We start from the raw sequence: 23,907 nt of genomic DNA, 5'->3' as shown, positions 1-23,907 counted from the left end.
TTGGGACAAGTGGTGATTTCACAATAGAATTGACTTTTGGAGGGCTAGTGGATGGGTCCGTCAAGCACTTAAAATTCAGTTTCAAGGATAACAAAAAATATTTTACCTTCGCCTAATTATTGGCTTATAATATCAGTTACTATAGAGTTTCTTTGTTTTTTTTGTTCAACCCTTGTAAAAAAAAATATAGAGTTTTTTCAACTTCAGAGTGATGATGGTAGAGCTTCAGTGAGGATGTGAAACCTCACATATGAGTCTGTCAGTATGTAATCTTTCTACTTAAATTGGAACACTTGTTTACAAATATACATAGGTCCAAAAGTAGACTTCAAAAAAGAATATCTCCCCGCTATAAAAAATCATGCTACTTTCTGTATTTGGTTTTGTTTCATGTATATGTCATATTAATAACAGTGTTCATTCTTATGTTTCAATATTCTTCCTTTCTAATTCAGTTTTTGTATGCGTGGGCCAGAGGGACAAAAGGGAAGAGGCTTTACGGTTGGCGCAATTATCTGCAGAAAAACCTCATTTTTCGCATTGTCTGGAATGGCTTCTTTTTACAGTATTTGATACAGAAATAACCAGGTATGTTTGAATCTAGGAAGGGAATCAATCTGACTTTTAGCTGGACCGTATATTAATGGGACATGATGTGCACTTTCTTGCTCAAGTGAATTGACTTTTAGCACATATGGGAACGGTTGACTAGACAATGTGAGTAGGTGCCTACATTTTTTTTTTTTTATGTTTGTCAAAGGTTAAAATGTCGTTCCTACCTACTAATAAGACCCCTCAACATTGATAAAGGTATAACTTGGTACCAGGTCTTGAGCCATTATACCAACATGTTAGTTGGTTCCTTAATCAAGTTGTTTATTGGCATTGATGATTTCCTTGTTCTTAAATGATTTTCCCCTAATTTTCTATTTTGAGGGAAGTTGTGTGATAATTTCAGTATTTCTATCTGTGTTTATGCAAACCCTGTTGCTTACTAGGTAAATTGAACTCCAGGCAAAACACAAACAAGCACCACGTTTCAGCCCCTAAATATGCTAACAACTCATCTCTTCTGGAGAAGACCTGTGATTTGATCAGAAGTTTCCCAGAGTATTTTGATGTGGTTGTCAGTGTTGCAAGAAAAACCGATGGTCGACATTGGGCAGATTTGTTTTCTGCTGCTGGAAGATCAACAGAGTTCAGTGTTTCACTTCACTTTTTATTTTTAGTCATTTTTCGTCCATTTAATATTTTTACCTCATGTTTGAAGTGTATAGGAATCATCTATGTTAGGAACTAATCACAATGCGGCAAATTATGGACCACAGACATGTGCAACTTTGTATGCTTAATTTTGGTATTCTTTTTTCTTATTATCTCAAATCCAATTGTTTTTTACTTCTAGTTTTTTCTATTTTTAGGTTGTTTGAGGAATGCCTCCAGCGGAGATGGTATCGAACTGCTGCTTGTTATATACTTGTAAGAAATACTCTGTTTTTTGGGAAGGCAACCTCTCTTCTTTCTCTGAAGTATGGGTTAAAGCTTAACTATTAAATATGTTGCACCATTCTTCGAGACAATATGTTTCTTTATTTAAAACTGATGCCATCATTCTTCTCTCCTGATTACATGATGGTAAGCAGTTTAACGTTATGCATAATATCCAATGCTTTAACAAGTATTATACTTACTATCATTTACCTCTTCTAGAGTATTTGGCTAGAATTTGATCGGTAATAACAACCAAAAAAAAAAAAAATGATCGGAAATAGAAGTGTTTTTTTTTTTTTTCCTTTGAAAAAGAAAATTTCAATCCTACACATAAACTGCAGTATTCTCCATGTAAGGGGTACATTTTCAAAATCTCTTCTTGTGTGGTTACAAGGCTATGCACAAGAAAAAAAAAGTGTCCCTCCTGTAAATGCATGACAAAATCTGGTCTGAGACTATTGAACGCATACAATATATTTCTGCCTTTAGATGTGATCTGAGTGTGTGAACCTGTCAATTTAGTTTTATCAATTCATTTCATCTTGAATGTTTAGGTAATTGCTAAACTTGAAGGTCCCGCCGTCAGTCAGTACTGTGCTTTACGTTTATTACAGGTAGATACTGGTATTACATTGCAAAAAATTATTCCATTTTTAACCTTGTTCGCCTTTTGTTTGTTCTTTTTTAAGTTTAATTTTGGCAATGATTGTCAAACCCTCTGCAGGCAACGCTTGATGAATCATTATATGAGCTTGCTGGGGAGCTGGTATGAGCTTGATATGATGATATGATTTTTTTGACAATTGGTACCGATATCTTGAAGAGGGATAATAGTTTCTTCTTCATTTTATTATTAGGTGAGGTTCTTGTTGAGATCTGGAAGGGAGTATGAACAGGCATCCACAGATTCAGACAGATCATCTCCTAGATTCTTGGGCTATTTTCTATCCCGTACAAGTTACCGGAAGCAGTCCTTGGATAAAAGGTTAAATTTTCAATATGGTTTTTAGGATTCTCAGGCCCCGGTTGCTTTGACATTCCATATGATACTAACTTCAGATCTTTTTTTCCCTCTTTGTTCTAGCAGCAACTCATTGAAAGAGCAAAGTGCTCATGTTGCTCCTGTTAAGAATATCTTAGAAAACCATGCTAGTTATTTAATGTCAGGGAAAGAACTTTCCAAGCTTGTTGCATTTGTAAAAGGCACCCAGTTTGATTTGGTGGTAAGAAAAGCTTGTGTTTTTCTTCTGCATATTATGTCCTACTGTGAAGTGATTTCAAGTTTTCTGATGACAACGTGTGCTGCAGGAGTATCTTCAAAGAGAAAGATATGGATGTGCTCGCTTGGAGAACTTTGCTTCAGGGCTTGAACTGATTGGGCAAAAGGCATTAACATCTTAAAACTCTTAAATGCCATTAATTAATCTCTATATTAAGTGTTTTAACCGAAGAGGAATTGATGCAGAGGCTTGATCACAAAGCATGATTAGGCATCTAATTCCACTATTTTTTTTTAAATACACTCTCTCTCTCTCTCTCACTGAAGTCTCTAATGTATCCAGCTTCAAATGGGGATGTTACAAAGCCGGTTGGATGCAGAATTCCTCTTGGCTCATATGTGCTCCGTCAAGTTCAAAGAGTGGATTGTTGTATTGGCTACCCTTCTACGAAGGTCTGAGGTACAGTTGGCTTCTTTTATACAAACTGTGGTATATTATATATTTATGCATCCACATAATTTGTATGACTTTTCCTGAGATCAACTAAAAGAAACGCATGAAAGGACATTTTATTCCTTTTGATAGTTAGGCAGATCACTCATATACTTCCTGTGTACCTCTTTCTTTATTGATGAAATCTTATCACAGCAAAAAAGTAATTTCTGTGGTGAGAGTTTTCAAACTGGAACCGTGGAACGGCAATTACACTTGTTTTTGCTTACCCTTCAAAGGGTTATTTGTGACGGAGCCTAGTAAGGGCAATTATTTTACCTCTTTGGGAATGCTTGCATTCTTATAATACTATCCTCCTGGTGTTTTATAGCTCAATGAACTCTTTCAACATTTTTGCACTAGAGATGTTACAAAAACTTGTAAAGCAAGAGATAACAACAAATCAATGACAAAAACCATTGATTAGAACCAGTACAGCAAGCTAAAAAGCATATGGAGAAATGTCAAAATATGTTCAGATGGTGGGATGGCACTGTGAATTATAGGACGTTTTCGTGCATGCTTGCCAAAGAGGCATCTAGGTGCCCATGTGAATTGATATTTGAAAGAGGGGGAAGACAAAAGTGATTTTACCAAAAATATATTAATCTCATATGGATAGTCTGATAATAACCCTAGACCCTTTATGAACCCATATTCCTTGTAAATTTGTCAGGTTCTTTTGGATCTTTTCCAGCATGATATGCGGTTATGGAAGGCATATAGCATTACCCTGCAGGTGTTTATGCCTCTAAACTTTCATGTTCTTAGAATTAATAATGCAATTACTTGTATATCCGTATCTTAATGTCTTCTTTATTGATTAATGATGGTCAGTCGCATCTGGCATTTTCTGAATACCACGATCTGCTTGAAGACTTGGAAGAGAAACTTTCATCAGTTGCAAATTTGGAAGAGAAATGAAGGCACATTTGGATTTGGAATCCAGAATGCTGACTATGCATTGTTGCTAATTGAAGTAATTCGTTGTGAAGATTGGTCGCCTACCGTGTAAATGGCCTAGCATCCGTGGAATGGAGTGGACAGTGAGAACCAGGAAACTGAATCGTGGTGGCCGTTTGATAAATGATTGATTCAATAGAAAAGATAGGATTGCTGGTGTCAATGGAATTACAGAATTGTTCTTTCTTGTAATTAAGGAGGAACCAAACTTGAATGGGGTAGACCGATGCACAGTTCTTAATATTTTTCATTGTTTATTCATAATCTAACATGTTTTATAATCTATATATTTAGAGGAGCCGTTGATGGTTCAAAGAGTTTTTCTGATTTGGTTGGTCCTGTTATCTTTATGCCATGGTTGCTATAGAGTTGGAATGAAAAAAATGGTTTCACTGCAAAAACGTAGATTTTTTTCCCTTTATTTTTAGAGCACTGCCAAAACAGAGGTATTCACCATGCATAGAGGTGCTACCCACCCATGCGGGAACAGGGGTGGCTCCTTCCTGCACCCTGCCCCCGCATGGGCGGAGGGTGGGGTTTTGCCCCCGCTGATTCCCTGCACATTGGGGGTGGGGCCAAACCATTGGTCCACCTGCCCCCTCCAACCCCGTCCAACCCACGGATGTGAAAAACAAAATAAATTCACAAAAAATACACAACAAAATACAAATCCACATTCAACAACAAAAGACAACAAATCCGCAACAACAAATATCCTAAACTACAAAACAAATCTTTGGCAAACAACAAAAAAAAAAAAAAAATCGGTGTGCAAGATACAAAATACAAAAAAAATCCGAGAAGAATAGGAGATGTCGAGAAGGGAGATGAGAAGAAGAGGAGGAGAGAAGGCGAGAGGGAGAGTCGAGAGAGGCTCTAAGATTGAGACACAAGAGAGGAAAGAGAGAGAGAGAGAGAGAGAGAGAGAGGGGGGGGAAGAGAGAAGACTGCGGCCGGGGAAAGGGGGGGTTAGAGGGTTAACTTTCAAAATGATTCGTTTTGATAACGAATATTTATATATATATATATATATATATATATATATTAGGAAGAGCATTTCATTGATAGACTACCACATCTTTTTGCTCATAAGATCAAAGATGAACTTATCAATGCAACTGGTTTGATTAACTATGATAATTTCACATATGATGATATTATCAGTGCTATTTAAAAACTTGTATCAACTTCTGTAATGATAAAAATATGTTATGACAACAATCGAAAGTACCAAGAAAGCCAAATATGAAATGAGAAATTTTTGTAAACAATTTGACTTACCTCCTATTGTCCCTTCCAGGCAAAAAAAGAAAATCCCTATGAACAATTTTGACATGTGTTTTTTGGATTTATAAAACTTACCAGAATTTTTGTAAATAAGATTTTTCCTTTTTTACTTGGAAGTGGCAATAGGAGGTAAGCCAAATTTTTCATAGAAATTTCTAATTTCATATTTGGTTTTCTTTGCATTTTACAGTTATTGTCGTAATATCTTTTGACCATTACACATGTTGATACCAAGTTTCTTTAATAGTATTGTTAATATAATCATATGTGAAATTATCATAGTTAATCAAACCAGTAGCATCGGTAAGTTCATCTTTGACCTTATGAGCAAAAAGATGGGGTAGTCCATCAATGAATTTATCTTTCCAATAAGGTTTTAAACTATATTCCAGTAGCACTACTTTGAAAATAAAAACATCTTAGTACCATCTATAATCAGACATAGTAGGACATCTTAAATTATTCAAATAATAACTGATACGAGTAGTAATATCAGAAGGGATATTAATAAAACGTTTAACAATAATATAAATCAAAGTTTTAACACCATCAAGGATACCCTGATCGATAGTAGCATAAAAAATAGGCATATCATCATCATCATGCTTAATAGAATTGATGATGGTTTGTCTTGAATCATTAGTAAGATGCTTATTCCACCAATGATTAAGAGTACCGAAAAATCCAGTAGCTAATAAATCAACAATTTTAACATGAGTAAGATTATGGTTAGTAATATAAGCATTAGCAACCATAGACATCTTATTCATTGTATTGAGAATTTTTTGTTCTGATAATCTATCATTGTTCTATTCATAAAGCCTATCAGAAGAAAAAGAAACTGCATTTGGAAAAATCTTTCTTCAAACTGTAAATCGGGAGGAATAGGTTTGGAATACCAATTTTTTGTAAAATTCATGGGATTAGGTTTTCTTGAAAACCTTTTTTATCTCGGGTTTTAATAAATCAATTTTTCCCAAAGTCTTCAATTAATGCAATATCATGATTTGTAGAGAAATTAGAAGATTTGGTTTTTGAGTCTTCATCAAGATTACCTTCTTACATTTACTATTAATAACACAAGCAGTGTTACTAATAGAAGCTTTGGTATTCTCATTTTTTATTCTTTTTAAATCAGAAAGCATCTAGTCAATTCTCTTAAGTGGCATGGTTAGTCTTGAGACTTAAACCTTACCTAGTTTCAGGTAAGCTAACCAAAGGTTTTTCAATCTTAATAGAAGAAGTTGGTTTCAATTTTTTATTCCATACAATCCAGCTGTTCACCAATAACATGTAAAGAGTTATTGAACAAAATCAATAATCTTTTTTGTTTCAATAGAAGTAGGAGCATTGGAATCAATGACAGGAATTTCAAAAGGGAAGTTTTAACCTCAGATTCTTGATGGTTAATAATTACCGTCTCAATAGGTGGATGACTTGATCGAATTACAGATTTGTTTTCAGTAACAAAATTAGATTTTTTGACCATATTTAAACTATTTTGAGAAACATTCTTTGAAATATAATAATTTTCAACAAAATAAAAAGATAGTATATGTTTTTACATATCTTGCATTTTTTCTTTCTATATTCTTTTAACACGTAATTTTTTTCTTTCCATCTTGCTAACACTTTCTTTTTGAACAAGCATTAGGAAGATCAAAACAAACATCATCAACAAGTTTTTTATTAAAATTATCAATTTTTTACCATAACAATTTATCACATAGTCGTTCAGAAATCTTTTTTGTATTTGATTTCATGCTTGAGGAAATTCAAATGTTTTGTCTTAGCAAAGATCAAAGCATTCAAACCTTTATAAGTGCCAATATCAAACTTTGAAGCAAACTCGAACTTTACTTTATTTTCTGCCCAAAAGGGTCAGTAGTAATTTCACCATGTTCAATAAGAAATGATATAAAGAAGATATAAAAGGCATACCAAGAATCACCTTATTAGTCATATTTTTAACAAGAATAGAATGAATTTTAAAATAGACATTATCTTGGCAAACATGAGTATTATTCAGTTCATATCTAATCTTCATTTGAGAACCATTAGCAGAAAATAATTTTTCAATGGACTTTTCAAAGTATTTACTAGGAATTATACCCTCTTAGAAACAATTCATATCAGAATCAATCAAAGCAACAACTTTGAATTCAAACTCATGACAAAAACCAATCTTTTCTTTGAAAAATCATTTTGTTGGAATGAAGCGATCAATTAAACATATTTTATTAGTATTAGAACGAGGTTCTTGATGACTGGAGCCAACACCATCATCTTGCTCATCAATATCGGAACCATATTGTTGATCAAAATGTTTTTCAATTTTCAAAAGCAATAAATCTTGTTTAATAGAGTTATTATCAGTTGTGTGTGTTTGTATATATATATATATATATATATATATATATATATATATTGGTTGGGCTTAAGCCAAGCCCGAGGTGCAGAGGGCCAAGAGGGGGGCGGTCTAGGCCCCCCGCACCCTATTTTTCTCTGAGAAATTATACTTGCAGTCGTGAGTGTGCAAGCGTCGTGCAGTCGTTTTGAAAAAAGTAAATAAATATGGGACTCACATGAAAAGAAATTAATTTTTTAATAGTAGGCTTTACTCTTTTTCAAAACGATAATATAGCGTTTGCGCATTTCACGACTGTACGTAATATTACTCTTCGAAGAACACTCTTTGCATTTATCACCCCTTCTTTGTCGTTGACCAAGACCCTGTTCATTGTTCAATTGACTGGGTCCTGAAATATGTTGGCAGCAATCGACTTGCGAATCGGATTTTTTGTTTCTGTTTAATTTTTAGTTGAATATGAGCTGAATTAAATTTTATGTTTGCGATATGGATTATTGTCTTCTTAGTGAAATAAATTCTATTATTATATATTTTCATTGTATCAGTTTTTTCGATTATTGTTAAGTTTATATCACTAAGATTTATCACAAAATTCATTACAATATTTTAACTTAAAAACATTTATTGTATGATTATGTTTCATCTTTTAAATATTCAAGATGTTTTCATTGTTAAATTTAAAATAAAACTAAAAAAGTTGTAAAACAAAATTATATGACTTTATATTTATTGAATCAAGTTTATATATATATAAGTTTAGAACGTTTATTATACGAGTTTTTATTTGCTCAAACTTGATTTATTTATTTATGAATATAATTTAGGTCCAGTTTGAGTCGAACATAAGTACGGGATTAATTTATTAAGTCCTATATTAAGTTTTCATCATCAAATAATTACCAAAATGTTCTACCCTGTAACAACCCGCTCCAATACGTCATTTTTTTAAATCATGGGAGTTAGAGTGCTACTACTAAACTTGATTTAAAAAGATATTATTATTATTTCTAAATGAAGTGCTTAGTACAAAAAATTCTTTATAGTAAAATATTGAAATTATAAATGAGACAGTGTGCAGAAATATTTATTAAAATTTTTCAAAATCCGTGCCATAAAAAATCATAATTTAAAATCTCTGTACATGATCTAGGCCATTGTCAGACCTCCTTGGACTAAGTCTCGTTCTACAGCTCTACCTTCATAAATATTCTAACCTGAGATGGTTTAGAACTACAAAAAAATTAAAATGAGTCAATGACTAAATAAGAAACCCATCATTACGTAAACATATTTAACTAACCCTGTGCGCGAGGTTGTGCACCGGCTCCATGTCCCGCGACCACAAGGCGAGCCGCTGATAGTATTTTGGCATATTATGGTGGACTACGCTCAAGTCCGTGACTTGCACATCCACCCTAAAACTGAATTGGTACCATGTATCTGAATGATCATTTGGTTAACTAATTCTGAGCTTATCTTATACTTGATCTTATGAAAGCTTACGTGTATTATGCAACGTGATATGCATTAGGTACATAATACATACATAACTATAATATGTAGAATGAAATATGATAAATGACGTGTTTGCAAATATCATGATATGCTCGGTATATAAACATTGGCTTCCAAAGAAATGGTTTTAATAATAATATATATATAACTAGCTAACGTATGCTAATCTTAATTTATTATCAAGTTACTTATCTTGTAGTGTTGCTTCCTAAGATTTCCGACACAAAATTGATCATGGTGCGATGGAGGGACGATGGTGGTTGTGATTAGAAGGAAGGAAGAGACGATGGTGGCCTTGCCATGTTTCATGGTGAGGGAGATGATTTATTGCTCATGAGTTTATCCAATATGGCCCATTAAATATAATTTAGGCCCAATAAAAATTATCAATATTTCATTCTTAAAATTATTGGGCCGGATCGTTACATACCCACTATTAAGATTACGTCTGTAATTCATTTTCCATCTATCTTAATATTGAGATATTAACGAAATGAGTTCAATAATTAGTATAAAATATAGTAAACCCATCTTTTTACTTCTTATATTAAATAAATACACAAATCATACTCAAATTAACCATCCAGTTTACAATCACCCTTCTAAACTTCTAATTTTAACAATCATCCTCTCAAAGCAAAAAACTACCATTAAAAAGATTGCAATTTATTTCCTTTTATTTTGGTTTTTATCATTACTAAAAGTAATGATATTGTAAATAATTTTGGCTAATGATTGATAGTTCATGAACTTTTCACTTGGCGCAAGTTAGTCACCGTCAAATGAATGTTCCGAAGCCTCAAACGACAAGAAATTGAAAAGGCTAGTTAGTGGGTGAAAAGTATATCTATTTATTTTTTAAAATAATTTTAATCTGAAAACTGTACTTTATACTACTTGGGATTATATGTTTGGCTTGTGTTGGCATTGCAGAGGATATTATGTTCTTCGTCCTCTCCAAATCAAGGTATTTTCACAGTTGTTATGCTGTGTTCAAACCAACGTTAGCGTTGTCTTCTTCATCACATTGTGTTGGCATTGCCTAGGATGGGATCTAGGTTTTGCACCCTTTGGTCGAGTCGAGTGACGTACACGATTAGTAGAGTCCAGTGACATCCTTTACCTCTGGTCGAGTGGCATCTCAAGATTATCCAGTTTTACTTTCCATTATTCTTTTATTTATTTTGTTTCTTTTCCATTCTCAATAGCTTTTTTTCTCATTTTATTTTAAATTTTGATCCTCACATAATGTTGCAGGTCACGTGCATCACTTCAACGAATATGAAATTCATATTCGTTTGTTCTCACTGCTCGTGGCCTGCATCAAAATGGTATAAGAGTTTTTGGTTCAAAATGGATCAAAAACAAAATTATCTTATGTATTTCACTTTCGATTTTCATGAAAAGTGCAAATGAAGTTGTGGTTGATTAGTCAAAACTTCCAATCTACGATAAGTATCTAGAAGAGGAAGAGGAGGAACCAATCTACAATTAATATTTATCAATCTTTGATGAAAAAGTAGAAGGAGACCAAGAACAAAAACATTGTGAAACTTATGTAGAAGACTTGGTTTCTTGAAGAGTTAAGACTAGCATCTTGTCCTTCAAGAAGTATGAGCAGAGTTGTAAAGGAGAAGATGTCTAATTCTTTGTGGTTGTAATGAAGAGTAAGTTTGATCGGCAAACTATTTTGAGAGAATGTAAGTTTCAACTTAAGGTCAAGTTGATTTTTGAAGAAAATGAAAATGATGCAACTGCACAATCAAAATCTTACATGTCATTTCTTTGAAGCTAATGTGGCAAGTTGACATGGCATCTACATGGGAGACATGTGGCATTCACTTGGTGGCTGTCATTTAGTTGTTCAGATACATTTCAATAAACGTTTTGCATAGAAACTTATTTTGTTTTAAAGTTTACTTTGAAACTTGTTTACATATTAATTAGGTTGTTGGAGGTTGGCTAAAACATTAATAGAGTATTGAAAGTTTTTTTTCATTTATTGTAGGCTATATAATTAGTCGAAACCATGTACTCCTATATATGGACCATAAAATGAAAAGAATTTACAAAGAGCTTTTGGTTTAAACAATATAGAGCATATATGTTGCTTCTATTGGAGTTGAGTGATTCCTCCTGAAAATCAAGCTTGTGAATTGGTCGCGTTGAGTGACGTATGCGATTAGTAGAGTAGACTGACAGCATTTACCCCTAGTCGAGTGGCATTCTAGGATTATCTATTTTTACTTTCCATTGTTCTTTTGTTTATTTTGTTTCATTTCCATATTCAATAACTTTTTTTCCTCATTTTATTTTATTTTTTATCCTCACAAAATCTTGCAAGTCACATGCATTGCTTTAATAAATCCATATTTATTTGTTGTCGTTGCCTCTGGCCTGCATCACACCCACATTGACTTTGGTTTTGACTTTGGTTTTTGTCGCCAACTTGTAATGCATTTTTTTTTCCCAAATAATTGTTGAAAAAAAGGTATATGAGGTCGAAAATAGATCTCGAGCCCAATTAGCTCTAAAGCTAATTTAGGCACTCGACTATTACGAGAAGGATGGGGATGCATAAATTCGAGGATAAGCTAGTGAGACTAACAAACATAATAACCATTGATTCAATAATCATAAAGACGATTACAACTATAATATTCTCACAAGTGATGCAGAAATAAAAAATGACCTGAAAATTCTAGGACATCAGAATCTCTTGCACAAAAAATTCAAAGGAACCACTCAGCAACATAAAATCTCTCGATAAGGAACCAAGACAAGTTCTAACATATTGGTGAACAACACAAGTAGGGAGCAAAGAAAGATCCAAAGAAACATAAATAGAAAAAAGACCAAATGGAAATGTGGTATCTCAAGGATTGTTGGGTTTAATTTGATGGTGGTGGGGAGAGGAAAGTAATTGTTGGGATTGTTGCTGGAATAGAGGGGATTGAAGGGATGGTGGTTGGAATGGTGGGCAGTGGAGCAGCTGGCAGCAGAGGTAGTGTCCCCTTGGGAATCACTGTCGGCATTCTTGGCAGTGTTGGGAGTTGGGTGCTTGGGAGCGGAGGCAATGTGCGTACATGCACCAGTTGGTACTTATAAAGGCTAGATTTGGAGGGAGATTTAGGAGTAGAAAGAACTAATGTCAATTTGTTTGATGAAATGTGGGTGCAGGAAATGTGAAGAATTAAACATCAGTTGGTTCACCATCCAAACTAGATAGACAAATTGGAGGTTCAAAATCTGGAAACTAATCCAAAGATTATAAGACACCCAGAAGCCTTGAAGGAAATCAGACCTACATGACTAATGACTCATTAAAAACTTGTCAAATCAGTTATTCAACAACTCTGGGACCAAGATTTTTTTTTTTTTGGGAGGGGGGGGTTATATGTGGAGATTAGTTTTGGAGCCTAAAAAAGTGTTTGCTGAAAGTTGGCTCGAGCCAAAGTTCGCTCGACATACTGCTCTAGCGAATATCAAGTCTGAGAGTTCACTTGAGTCCTGCTCGACACTCTGCTCGAGTGAGACACAAACCCTAGTGTTCGTTCGACACTCCGCTCGAACCAATGTTCATTTGGTTGTTCACTCGAGCGAAGTACGCAGTTTTGCCAGGGTTTCCACGTTGTGTGCTATATATATGTCATATTTTGACATGTCTTGGACGGCCTCAAGCATATTTTAAGATAGGACAGCTATCTAGTGAGTGCATATTGTGTGAGAGAGCAAAAAACCTTAGAGCGTGTGAGTTGAGATTGAATTATTGTAATCTCCTCTGGTTAATAAGATTTATGCAGCTATGTGGACGTAGGCAATTTGCCAAACCACGTATATTGTACGTCGTGTGCTTGATTGTGTTGCTTTTACTTTATTTGTCATTGTTGGTGTGTGTGTTTTGAACAAAATTCCATAACAACTAGTATTAGAACCAAGGTTGAATCTGAAGGAGAATGATGGCTGGAGATAAAGTGAATGCACCCGGGATCGAGAAGTTCGACGGCACTGATTTTGGGTACTGGAAGATGCAGATCAAGAATTATCTGTATGTGAAGAGGCTCCACCTTCCACTGTTAGGCAAGAAGCCGAAAAGCATGGATGATGCTGAGTGGACCCTATTAGATCGACAGGTTCTAGGTCTTGTTCGGCTGACCTTGTCCAAAACAATGGCACATAATGTCAGCAAGGAAAGAACCACGATGGATCTCATGGCGACTTTGTCAGGTTTGTATGAAAAGCCGTCTGCGAACAATAAGGTGCACTTAATGAAAAAATTGTTCAATCTGAAGATGTCAGAAGGTATGTCTGTAACCCAACACTTGAATGAATTCAATACGATCACAAATCAATTGTCTTCTGTAGAGATTGAGTTTGATAATGAGATCAAAGTGTTGATTCTGTTGGCATCGTTGCCAAATAATTGGGAGGCCATGATGATGGCTGTGAGTAGTTTAGCCAGCAAGTCGAAACTAAAGAGGTAAGTATGAGAGACTCGGGTGAGTCCTCGAGTTCTGGATCGGCCATGATTGTTGACAATAGGGGCAGAGGATATGACAGGTCAAACTCCAAGAGCAGGGGGAAGAGCAAGACGAGATCTAGGCAGCAGATCACGTGCTGAAGTTGTGGCAAGCTGGGCTACATCAAGAGAAACTGCAGGAATCAAGAAAGTGCTGAGGATGATGCTGTGAACATAGTGGAAGAAGAAATTCATGATGCCTTACTTCTTGTAGTGTACATGATTGGATGTTAGATTCAGGGTCTTCGTTCCATAGCATCTCACATCAAGAAATCATGCAGAATTCTGTTGCTGGTGATTTTGGAAAGATGTATGTGGTTGATGGAGAGGCATTGGATGCAGTGGGAGGGGGTAATATGCACATCACACTTCCAAACATGAGCATGCGGACTTTATAGCAAGTCAGACATGTTCCAGATCTGAAGAAAATCTGATTTCTGTGGGACAGCTTGATAACAGTGGTTTTGCAGTAGCTTTTTCTGAAGGAGCTTAGAAGATCACTAAGGGTGCGCTGGTCTTAGAGCATGGTAAGAGATATAGTATTTAACATCAGGGTCTAGTGATGTTCAGGGAAATACAAGAGTGCAAAAAGGCAGACTTGATCTCGCAAAACATGTAAGAAAGCTAAAGGAAGTCAGCTTTGTTGCTCCTCATGAAAGCTTGGAAAAATTGGCTAAGGTTGCCAAGATCGGTTTGAGACCGCATACTCCTAGTGCAGTGGGAGTTGTGAGTTGCCTAGTGGATGTGTTGACTAAGGGGAACGTAGAAGACTGAAGTCGAGCTTGACTTCAATGCGTCTTCTAGTTTGAAAACGGGAGCTGTGAGGTGCAAAGATGATAGGGCTTGGCAGGAAACAATGGCTGGCATGTGGAGACCCAGTCTCCAAGTAGGGGATTGTTGGGGTATATGTGGAGACTGGTTTTGGAGCTGCAAAAGGTATTTGCTGAAAGTTGGCTCGAGCCAAAGTTCACTCGACAGTACTGAACATACCACTCAAGCTAATCTCAAGTCCGAGAGTTCGCTCAAGTCTTGCTCGACACTCCGCTTGAAAGAGACGCAAACCCTAGTGTTCGCTCGAGTCCCGCTCAACACCCCGCTTGAGCCAATGTTCATTTGGTTGTTTGCTAAAAGCACGCTCGACATGCCGCTCGAGCGAAGTACGCAGTTTTGCCAAATTAGGGTTTCCACGCCGTGTGTTATATATATGTCATATTTTGACATGTCTTGGATGGCCTCAAGCATATTTTGAAAGAGACCAATTGTCTAGTGGGTGCATATTGTGTGAGAGAGCAAAAAGCCCTAGAGAGTGTGAGTTGAGATTGAGTGATTGTAATCTCCTCTGGTTAAAAAGATTTCTGCAGCTCTGTGGACGTAAGCAATTTGCCAAATCATGAATATTATGCGTCGTGTGCTTGATTATGTTGCTTTTTACTTTATTTATCATCGTTAGTGTGTGTGTGTTTTGCTATAACCCTTGAATCAACTCTTTTTAAATAAAAAAATAAATAGAAGTCAATAAACAATGTCTCATCAGCTTAATGAGATGAAAATGGAATAAAATATAATATATGGCACATAACTCTTCCAAAAATAAAACACTTTAAATATATATGATCCAATACGTACGTACATATTAAATATACATACGTACATATACATATAGTATTGTTCGATGCATTTGAATTCTCCCATTCATGTTATTTTGTTCCCATTATATATACATGAAAAACTTTGCTCACACCCAGGGTTGGGAAACCCCCCGCATACACGTTCATCCACTTGTAAAAATGAAACAGGGTGTTTCGTTCAAACCCACGGGAAGTCATCAAACCACCACGCTTTGCTTGGTGAAGATTGCTTGACTGAATCAGGGGTGGCTTTGGAGGAGTAAGAAAATCTAAACCCAGATACAGTTTCAAGAGAAGATGAAGAACAAGAAGAAGAGGAAGCTATGATGTTTATATCTAAATTTTGAGCAATCTTTGCTAACAGTGCATGGATGAGCCTTGGCAGAAGACTCGATGAATTTGCATGTGAGAAGAATGAATCACAGTTCTTCAAATATACAAGTATATCACTCCATGACCAGTACAAAATTCACTCCAGAAAGTTCTCTATTTGTTGGAAGAGATTCTTGGTTGAAATCTTCTTGGTCATGCCAAGAAAGACTGCACAACAGTGGTGAAGAGACACATTTGAAACTGGGATTGAGATTCCACCATTGTTATAACAGAATCTAAAAACCAGCTCAAACTCGTATGCATCTCCCTAAAAGTCATCGATTTCAATACTCGATTTTTTTATCTTAGCTCCTCTTTTCTTGCTTGATAATTTTCTTTAATCTTCCTGAATATTTCGAGATAATCTTCTACAGAAGTGAAGCATCCACTTAACATGTTGACAATGAGATTCAACAAGGCTAGCTGTTTTCCTTCTAGGATGGGTTTGATTTGTTTCAAAGACCGATTTTGGTGTTGGGGGATGGGTTTGATTTGCTTTTGAAATCGTTTTTTGTTTTAATTTTTTTTTAATAAATAATATCGGCTGATGTATCAGGCAATTCCCCAAAAGGTACCCTCCGCCGGGTACTTGTAGCAAAATTGTGTGTGTGTGTGTATATATATATATATGTATATAAATATATAAAGACCCCCTATAGCCTTTCTATGAATGATATATGGATCATGACGACGATGACATAACAATGCGTCCAGGGCTAGGGATTGCATTCTCTTGGCTACCAAAACGTCCAAAAGAAAATTTAGTCTTTAATGATAGAATCATGCAAATGGTTTCTTACGAAAAAACATCGAATGAGATAGACGCGTAATGAAGTCTTCCCATAAAATCTTCTACTGCTAGAAACCAGATTAAACAGAGGCAATACATACAGGTTTCAGAAAGTTTAATCACAAAGACATGAAATAAAGATTATTAACTCAGTCTAGCAAATTAAAGCAAGTCTATTCCAAACACTCAGAAAATCGTACTGTTTGATCTAGCGACCATGCTGATTGAAGTGAATAAGAAATAAATCGGCATCAGTTCATCATACCAACCTCAACTCCTACGCCAACAACCAAAGGACGAACCAGCACCAACAAGCAAGGGATTTGAGTTTTACAGCAATTCTGCCTCTGATTCATTGGCACTGATGAATTACTAAGCGTCCAAAGATAAGAGATGGAAAGAACAAATAACATCTGACTGACTTTTTCTTCAAGGCCGAAATTGTGCAGCTAGTATTTTGTGTTTTCCACCCCAATTGGTTCAGTTGTTCAAGTCATCAGATTCTAATCGAGTGTATACAAAAGACAATCACATAATCCTCAATGAGTTGGGTCTGGATTGAACTTTACAGTTTCTCTCCAGATTAGCTCCTTAATATTTTCTTCAGTAAATGACGGTTGCTCAAAATCAAAACTGAAAGGGCTTGGGCAAACAGGCTCCTCGTTGATATCATGTAGAGGTGCCAAGTATGGGTGATACAAAGCCTCATCAACTGCAACAAACCAGGTATAAAAATTATTTTCAATAGAATTTATGGGGAAAGATTCCATCAAAATGAGTAAAACACGTTATTTCCACACAGTCGATGGTCCTTGGATCAACGGTCTAATCTGCACCCTGCAAACAACTCAGCAACGTTTGACATACTTCCTACTTTCTTGTAAAACCTCTTGAACCAATTACAACTTTGGCACAACACATGCACTTTTATTTCCAGGGTTTTGCTACACAACCTCCACCACACTTCACACTTCACATTTTTTAAAATTTTAAAATTTTTTAAAATTTTTTTTGAGTTTATTCTTTTTAAAATATTTCAAATTTTCTATTCATTATTCATATAATAAATATTTGATAAAAGAAAAAAATAATAAAAATTTAGAAAAATGTGAAGTGTGGAGTGTGAGGATGTTGTGAAGATTTATTCTTATTTCCAATTGAAATATCATTTAGACTAGTGCCCTCTAGAAATGCAGTCAAATAAGCCAAATCTTCTAGTAAAGACTTGTAACAACATCAAACATTTTTCCCTAAAATCTCCCCCAAATTCCACTGCAAGTAGAGTGCTATATGACTCCAAAGCAACTGTTAAAAACTAACAGATATAACTGAATGATGGGAACTCATGATACCTGTAATGCGCCTGTTTGGATCAAACACGAGCATCTTTTCCAGTAAATCAACAGCACCAGGGGACATGTTTGTAAATCTAGAAGAGAATTCTTGCTTTGGGAACTGTGGGAGCTGTCTAACATATCTTCGAGCATTATCACTTCGTAAAAACCCAAGGCTCGAATCATCAGGTGAACCTATGAGCTTCTCACAACAACAGGAAAGTAATGCAATTGTCAAAGTCAGTCTGACTCCCAACAAGACAAAGAACAACTTTCATTTCAACAGAGTACAAGCATAGACACAACAGAGCCAGGAGGAAAAGGAAAATGTGGGAAAAAGAAAGGAAAACCAGCAGCAGCTCTGTTGACACAGGAATGCATAGTCAGTCATTTTGCATGTACTAAGACAGTCAACCACAGAAGGAAATGAAAGTACATTCAAACCGGATCGACTCCTCAACCAATTCACTCCTACTTATTATCTTATAGTCCAAGGTGGTGTCTGTTCATCTTTGAAAAGAGGAATTCTTACTCTGTGTTTCACGATGACTGATAATTGGCTTTCCCAAATTCAGTTATATGTTTATGCAATTTCTTCCATTTGGCAATAAGGAATATTTCCATAGACAGAAAAAACATGGGAAGAAGATCCTTTCAGAATGGGTTCCCCTACTCAAAACAAAGAGGGGATTCAGACAGATGTATGATCTGAATCGAGTCTTGGTCTCTAAATTTGGTGAAAAGTTACTAGTGAGGGAAAGATCAGGAGTAATGACACTTAAATGTGGTATAGGGGTGTAACAACCCAGAATGATCAAGATTCTTGATGCAAAAAGGCACAAAATGAGATAGATTTTGTGATTAATGAGCAGAATAACAAAGAAATGATTGTGTTCAATTGCAAACAAGGGCATTTTTGTATGCATAAACCAGCAGTAAGGAAAATATAGCACATTTTCTGCAAGGAAGTTTTAAAAGGCATACTTCAGTAATAAGTCTCAACTGATGAACATAGTCTTTGCCAGGGAACAGGGGTTGCCTCGTCATGATTTCACCAAGAATGCAGCCCACCGACCAAATATCAATTGCTGCAGTGTACTCTGAACAATTAAGTAGCAGTTCCGGTGCTCGGTACCAACGAGTAACAACATACTCAGTCATGAAATCAGTTTCAGACGTTGTCCTTGCAAGCCCAAAGTCTCCAATCTTGAGGTCACAATTTGCATTCAGAAGCAAATTGCTGGGCTTTAAGTCACGATGCAAAACATTTGCTGAATGTACATATTTAAGTCCTCGCAACAGCTGATACAGAAAATACTGCAAAGGTAGAATTTAAGCTTTTATGAGAGCTCAAGCTTGAAAGATAGCAACAAAATCATAACAATATGTTGCTACAGAAATTCATGTTACAATACTACCAGACATTAGAAGATTATCTTTGTTCATTCATTTTCCTTTTCTGCTGGCCGGGACAAGATATAAACCAATATGTTTTATCTTTAGTTTATTGTCATGTTTAATACAAATGCCAAAGAAAAATTCACACTATTCAGCATAAATCTACTCTAGTATGTCCTAAAATGGATTTTAGGACAACAGCCATATCATCCATATATGGCTGCGTAGTTTAAATTTAATCAAGATGATGCTCAGTCGTCAAATATCCGTACAATGTAGACCTTGCCAAACTCCCACCTCGGTGAAAAACAGAATGATTCTTATAAATAAAAAAAATTTGGACAACATTTTTCAAATCCGTGGTATAAGTAAATTCATGGTAAACATAATGTCTTCATCCAAGAGATAGAAGTAATGCCAACCCGACAATGATCGTCTGTCAATTGTTGGTTGGACCGTATAATCTGGTGAAGATCAGTGTCCATTAATTCATAAACAATGTAAACATCATTGAAATTCTCCTTCTGTGGAGGCCGAATGATGTCTTTGAGGGCAATAACCTGCATAGGATAAAAAGGAAGCCTTAAGCATAAATTCAACTAAAATAGAAAGCAACACTTGGGATAATCTCTCTTATCAAAGCTAATAATAGTACCAACAAGAGTGATAATATGTGTGTGTGTGTGTGTGTGATAGAATTCTAGCATATGCTTGAAACTATTCATAATTTGTATATACAAATAATCATGTCCCTGTATCTAGGTTTATTGAGCTACATATGTCAAAAATCCACTCTCTGTCCCTGAAACCCAGGTTCACAAACAAAGAATATCACAGGGACTACACTAGCTGGCAGAAAATACATAATATGTAGAATTTAGAACACCGTCGCAATAGACAGGATTTACACCATCTTTGCAAAACATATGGACGAGAACTTTGATAAATGTACAGGTTCTGCGGCATTTTGGCCTTTTACATGTAAAGGATAATGACCCATTCCCATGAAAATTTTCTGCCCACAATAGCAATTAGTGAAAACCCTCTGGAGTTTAGGGCTCACAAATTCAAAATATATGGCATACATAAGAACTTTGCAAATTTTCTAACGACCAAAATCATGGCCAAAACACGTACGTCACAAAGATACAAGGCTGACTCAACTTTCAAGCGCAGATACAGGAAAAATGACAAAGATAGCTAGAATTACATTTTCATGATCCATGTGGCGAAGAAGCTTTATTTCTCGTAAAGTTCTTTTTGCATCTATTCTGTTGTCAAAAGCATTTCCAATCTTCTTAATGGCAACCTCCTCACGTGTCTCAGCATTCACAGCAGCACTGAAGAAAGAAGAAAAATTAAGTTTTCTTTCAGGATATTGTTGAAACAGCAAAATCTCGTCATAGCACCAAAATAGCATATCATTCACATGATAAACACGGCCTCTCAACACATGATTTCTCAACATGTTTAATGCTTAAACCAAGACAATGACAAGGTCATCCTAAACACAAGTAACGGGAACACATTGCAAGCAGTAGACAAAAAAATAAAATAAAATAAAAAGCATATCCTTCATAGTTCCATATGCATTGTGCATTCATTGCAGATTAGTCAAATCCAACACCCATACCTGTCCATGAGCAAGACTCAAGCAAATGCTGACAAATTGAAGGTGCATGGCCAAATTAGGGTTTAAAATTGAATTTGATTAAATCAGGAAACCAGAATAAAGTAAAAGATCATTTGTTTCACCCAATTAATTTCAGGCTGTTTAAGTGAAAATTTAAAAAGAAACCAAGAATTTCAAAAAATTAAAAAAAGAAAGCAAACACTGGATACAGTTCCCCACATTTGAGACCTAGGCCGAGTTGACAACTGACACAAACTCAAGATTTATAAACAATTAGTCAATACACAAAACCATTAATGCATGAAAATATGGCCGAATTACATAAAGGCTGCAAGACTAAAAGAAAGAGTAAATTTATATTGTACGCTGTGATATTTATCGTCAACAAACTCAAAGTCTGTTACTCCACAACCGATTTATAACCCAGTTGTTTCACATTCTCAACAACCACAGCTTCGATGTGAGTGTTTTTAACCTGAAAGTAATGATAATTAGCATCTGTATCAATGTAAATCTGAGGTCATCAAGACGAGCACAAGGCATAAGCAAGAATGTATACAAAATCAAATGATGAAACCATGATCTTCATTTCAGCTATCAGGACTAACTAGACAAAAATAAATACAGGATCCCAGTGAATATCAAACTCACCATTAAAGCAAGTCCACAGAGAAAAATCTATAATCACACCAAATCAACAGCCAACTCTAACAATTAACCCACAACAAATCAGCTTCTTACTACACAATTCCCAGTATAACTAAAACCCAACAAGAAAATTAAGTCAATTAAATATATGGTCACTTCGATAAATACTTTCTTTACTTAATTTTTTTTCCCTGCTAGAAACCAAGAAACAAGAAAGAGTTTGCTCCCAGAAGCAGAAACAAAAGAAAGAAAAAGAGGAGGAAAAAAAAAAAAAACTCGAACCCAGAAAAGCTCTTACCAAACAATACCATAAGCGCCTCTCCCGATGGGCCGAATAGGAGGGACATACTTACGGGAAACTTCAAAGAGGTTACCGTACACATTGTACTGAACGTAGCGTCCACCATGGGTGGGAATCCCTCTGATGTTATGCTCACCTGAACCAGAGCCAGAATCCATTTGAGGTGCCCGAGGGACCTTTCTTTGACTTATTCGTAAGCAAAAATTAGCCGGAGGAGAGGAGCAGTGGGGTGGTGAGGGCTATATTGGAGGAGGGTCTGAAATTGGGGAAGGTGTAAAGGTAGGTGTAAAGGTAGTTGACATCTCAAAACTTCCTTTTGGGTTGCTTCTGGGAAAGAGAGAAGAGAAAGAAAAGGGGCGAGTGAAAGAAAGAGCAGGGGACTTTGGAGTGAGAGACGCCTTGGGTGGGTGACCCGTGAAGCAATGAAGACTCTTCTACTTTTCCTTTTTCTGAGGATTGGTGTGGTATCTGTGAATAATGTGATTATCTTTCCTCCTCTTGTTTTGTGATTTGATTGGAGAATCTTTTTTTTTTTTTTTTTTAATCCTTAGCGACTGGAGAATCTTATTACCGTTATGTTCCTGCTTTTCATAATAATTAGCCAAGTAAAATATTATTATTATATAATTCTTATCATCAGTCTTTATTCATTACCTCATATTTTATATTTCATAAAAAATATATTATATTTTAAAAAAAAACTGCCAAGCGTGATTTGTAGAGATAAATAATAATTGATATATAACAAAATCCATTATTATTAGATATTGAGAAAAATAAAGGTTATTATTTCTTTTACAATGAGTAATGTTTCATATTTATACTTTCATTTTACTTTTACCTAATGTCACACTTTTATTATTCTTAAGTTATTATTTTAAAAAAAAAATTAAACGTTAATAAACAATACCGCCTTATTACAGTGGAACGAGAGTGTGATGAGTTTATTGATATTTGATATGGCATAATTTGTGTTTGAATAATGCTAACCACCATCACTTTTATCATTATAATTACTATTCATAAGCCTATACACCACACACCAAAAATTTTTTATTTTTTTTTAATTTTTTTAAAGTTTTTTTTGATTTTATTATTCTTAAAATAATTAAATTATTCTACTCATAATCCATATATTACACATTTAATAAGAGAATAAAATTAAAAAAATCATAAAAAAGTTGGTGTGTGGTGTATGAGGCTTAAGAATAGAATTTTTCTTATATTCCTACCATCACATTATGATGTATTAAATTATTAGAGATTATTTATTATATCTAATTTATGTGTCAATCATTTGATACCATATCATGAGATGAAGAAAAGAATACGATAAAATTGATGATAAATAGAATTATTCTTTATATTTTTACATAATTTCAAAGTACCAAATCTATCATTATAGTCAGTCTTATGGATTGTTTTTATGTAAATAGATAATCATCCATATATCACATATTTAGTAAGAAAAAAAAATATAATTTATAGTGTGTGAAGATAATGAATAAAATTTTTTATAAAAAAAAAAGGTTTTAATTGGTTGAAAAATTTTATTTATTATTTTTACGCCACACGTCACACATATTTTTTTATTTTATTTTATATTTTTTATCATTAAATATGTGATGTATAGAATTGTCAATGTCAAGCCTGTTGAAGTCGATGCATGGGCATTGAATTGTCAAATAAATAGGTAAGTCCGCTCTCGAAATTTCCTCTGTAATTTAATTCTTTAGAAATTTCAGTATTTGTTCGTTTTCTTGGTCTACGTTCAATAATGGACATATTGGATATTTCAAAAGTCTGAAATTGAGAAACGTTGTCTTGCTCCATTCCATCATTTTCAGTAAATATTTTCAATAGTTTCAAAACTCAAATAATTAAGAGAAAATCTATTTATAATTTCTATTTTTTACATGCTCAGTACATTGTATGAAATCACCAT

At 34.9% G+C, this 23,907-nt stretch overlaps 2 protein-coding genes across 5 annotated transcripts; one reads left to right on the top strand and one right to left on the bottom strand.

Moving 5' to 3' along the window:
• The first annotated feature begins 201 nt into the window (after nt 1–201).
• LOC118345303 (guanine nucleotide exchange factor subunit RIC1-like) lies at nt 202–4,491 on the top strand. 4 transcript variants are annotated; one of them, XM_035686958.1, is made up of 11 exons: nt 202–588; nt 1,015–1,197; nt 1,422–1,479; nt 2,046–2,105; nt 2,216–2,257; nt 2,349–2,476; nt 2,579–2,714; nt 2,800–2,877; nt 3,054–3,170; nt 3,880–3,942; nt 4,041–4,491. In XM_035686958.1, the coding sequence occupies exons 1-11, from the start codon at nt 362–364 to the stop codon at nt 4,125–4,127; spliced, it is 1,179 nt and encodes a 392-aa protein (XP_035542851.1). In that variant the 5' UTR covers nt 202–361; the 3' UTR covers nt 4,128–4,491. The 4 variants fall into 4 exon arrangements, with proteins under 4 accessions (XP_035542851.1, XP_035542850.1, XP_035542852.1 ...); XM_035686957.1 differs by having other exon boundaries at nt 203–588; nt 3,054–3,163; XM_035686959.1 differs by lacking the exon at nt 202–588 and adding an exon at nt 596–717 and having other exon boundaries at nt 3,054–3,163.
• Nucleotides 4,492–16,685: 12,194 nt separating this feature from the next.
• Nucleotides 16,686–22,429, bottom strand: LOC109003519 (mitogen-activated protein kinase homolog MMK2). The gene is made up of 6 exons (XM_018981675.2): nt 21,960–22,429; nt 20,591–20,720; nt 19,803–19,940; nt 18,967–19,299; nt 18,001–18,184; nt 16,686–17,360 (listed from the first exon to the last, which is right to left on the bottom strand). The coding sequence occupies exons 1-6, from the start codon at nt 22,118–22,120 to the stop codon at nt 17,188–17,190; spliced, it is 1,119 nt and encodes a 372-aa protein (XP_018837220.1). The 5' UTR covers nt 22,121–22,429; the 3' UTR covers nt 16,686–17,187.
• Between the last annotated feature and the right edge of the window lie 1,478 nt (nt 22,430–23,907).

This window comes from Juglans regia, unplaced genomic scaffold (assembly GCF_001411555.2).
Source record: "Juglans regia cultivar Chandler unplaced genomic scaffold, Walnut 2.0 Scaffold_221, whole genome shotgun sequence".
Taxonomy (NCBI): domain Eukaryota; kingdom Viridiplantae; phylum Streptophyta; class Magnoliopsida; order Fagales; family Juglandaceae; genus Juglans; species Juglans regia.
The sequence above is the reverse complement of the archived record's forward strand: the minus strand, read 5'-3'. Positions and strand labels throughout refer to the sequence as shown.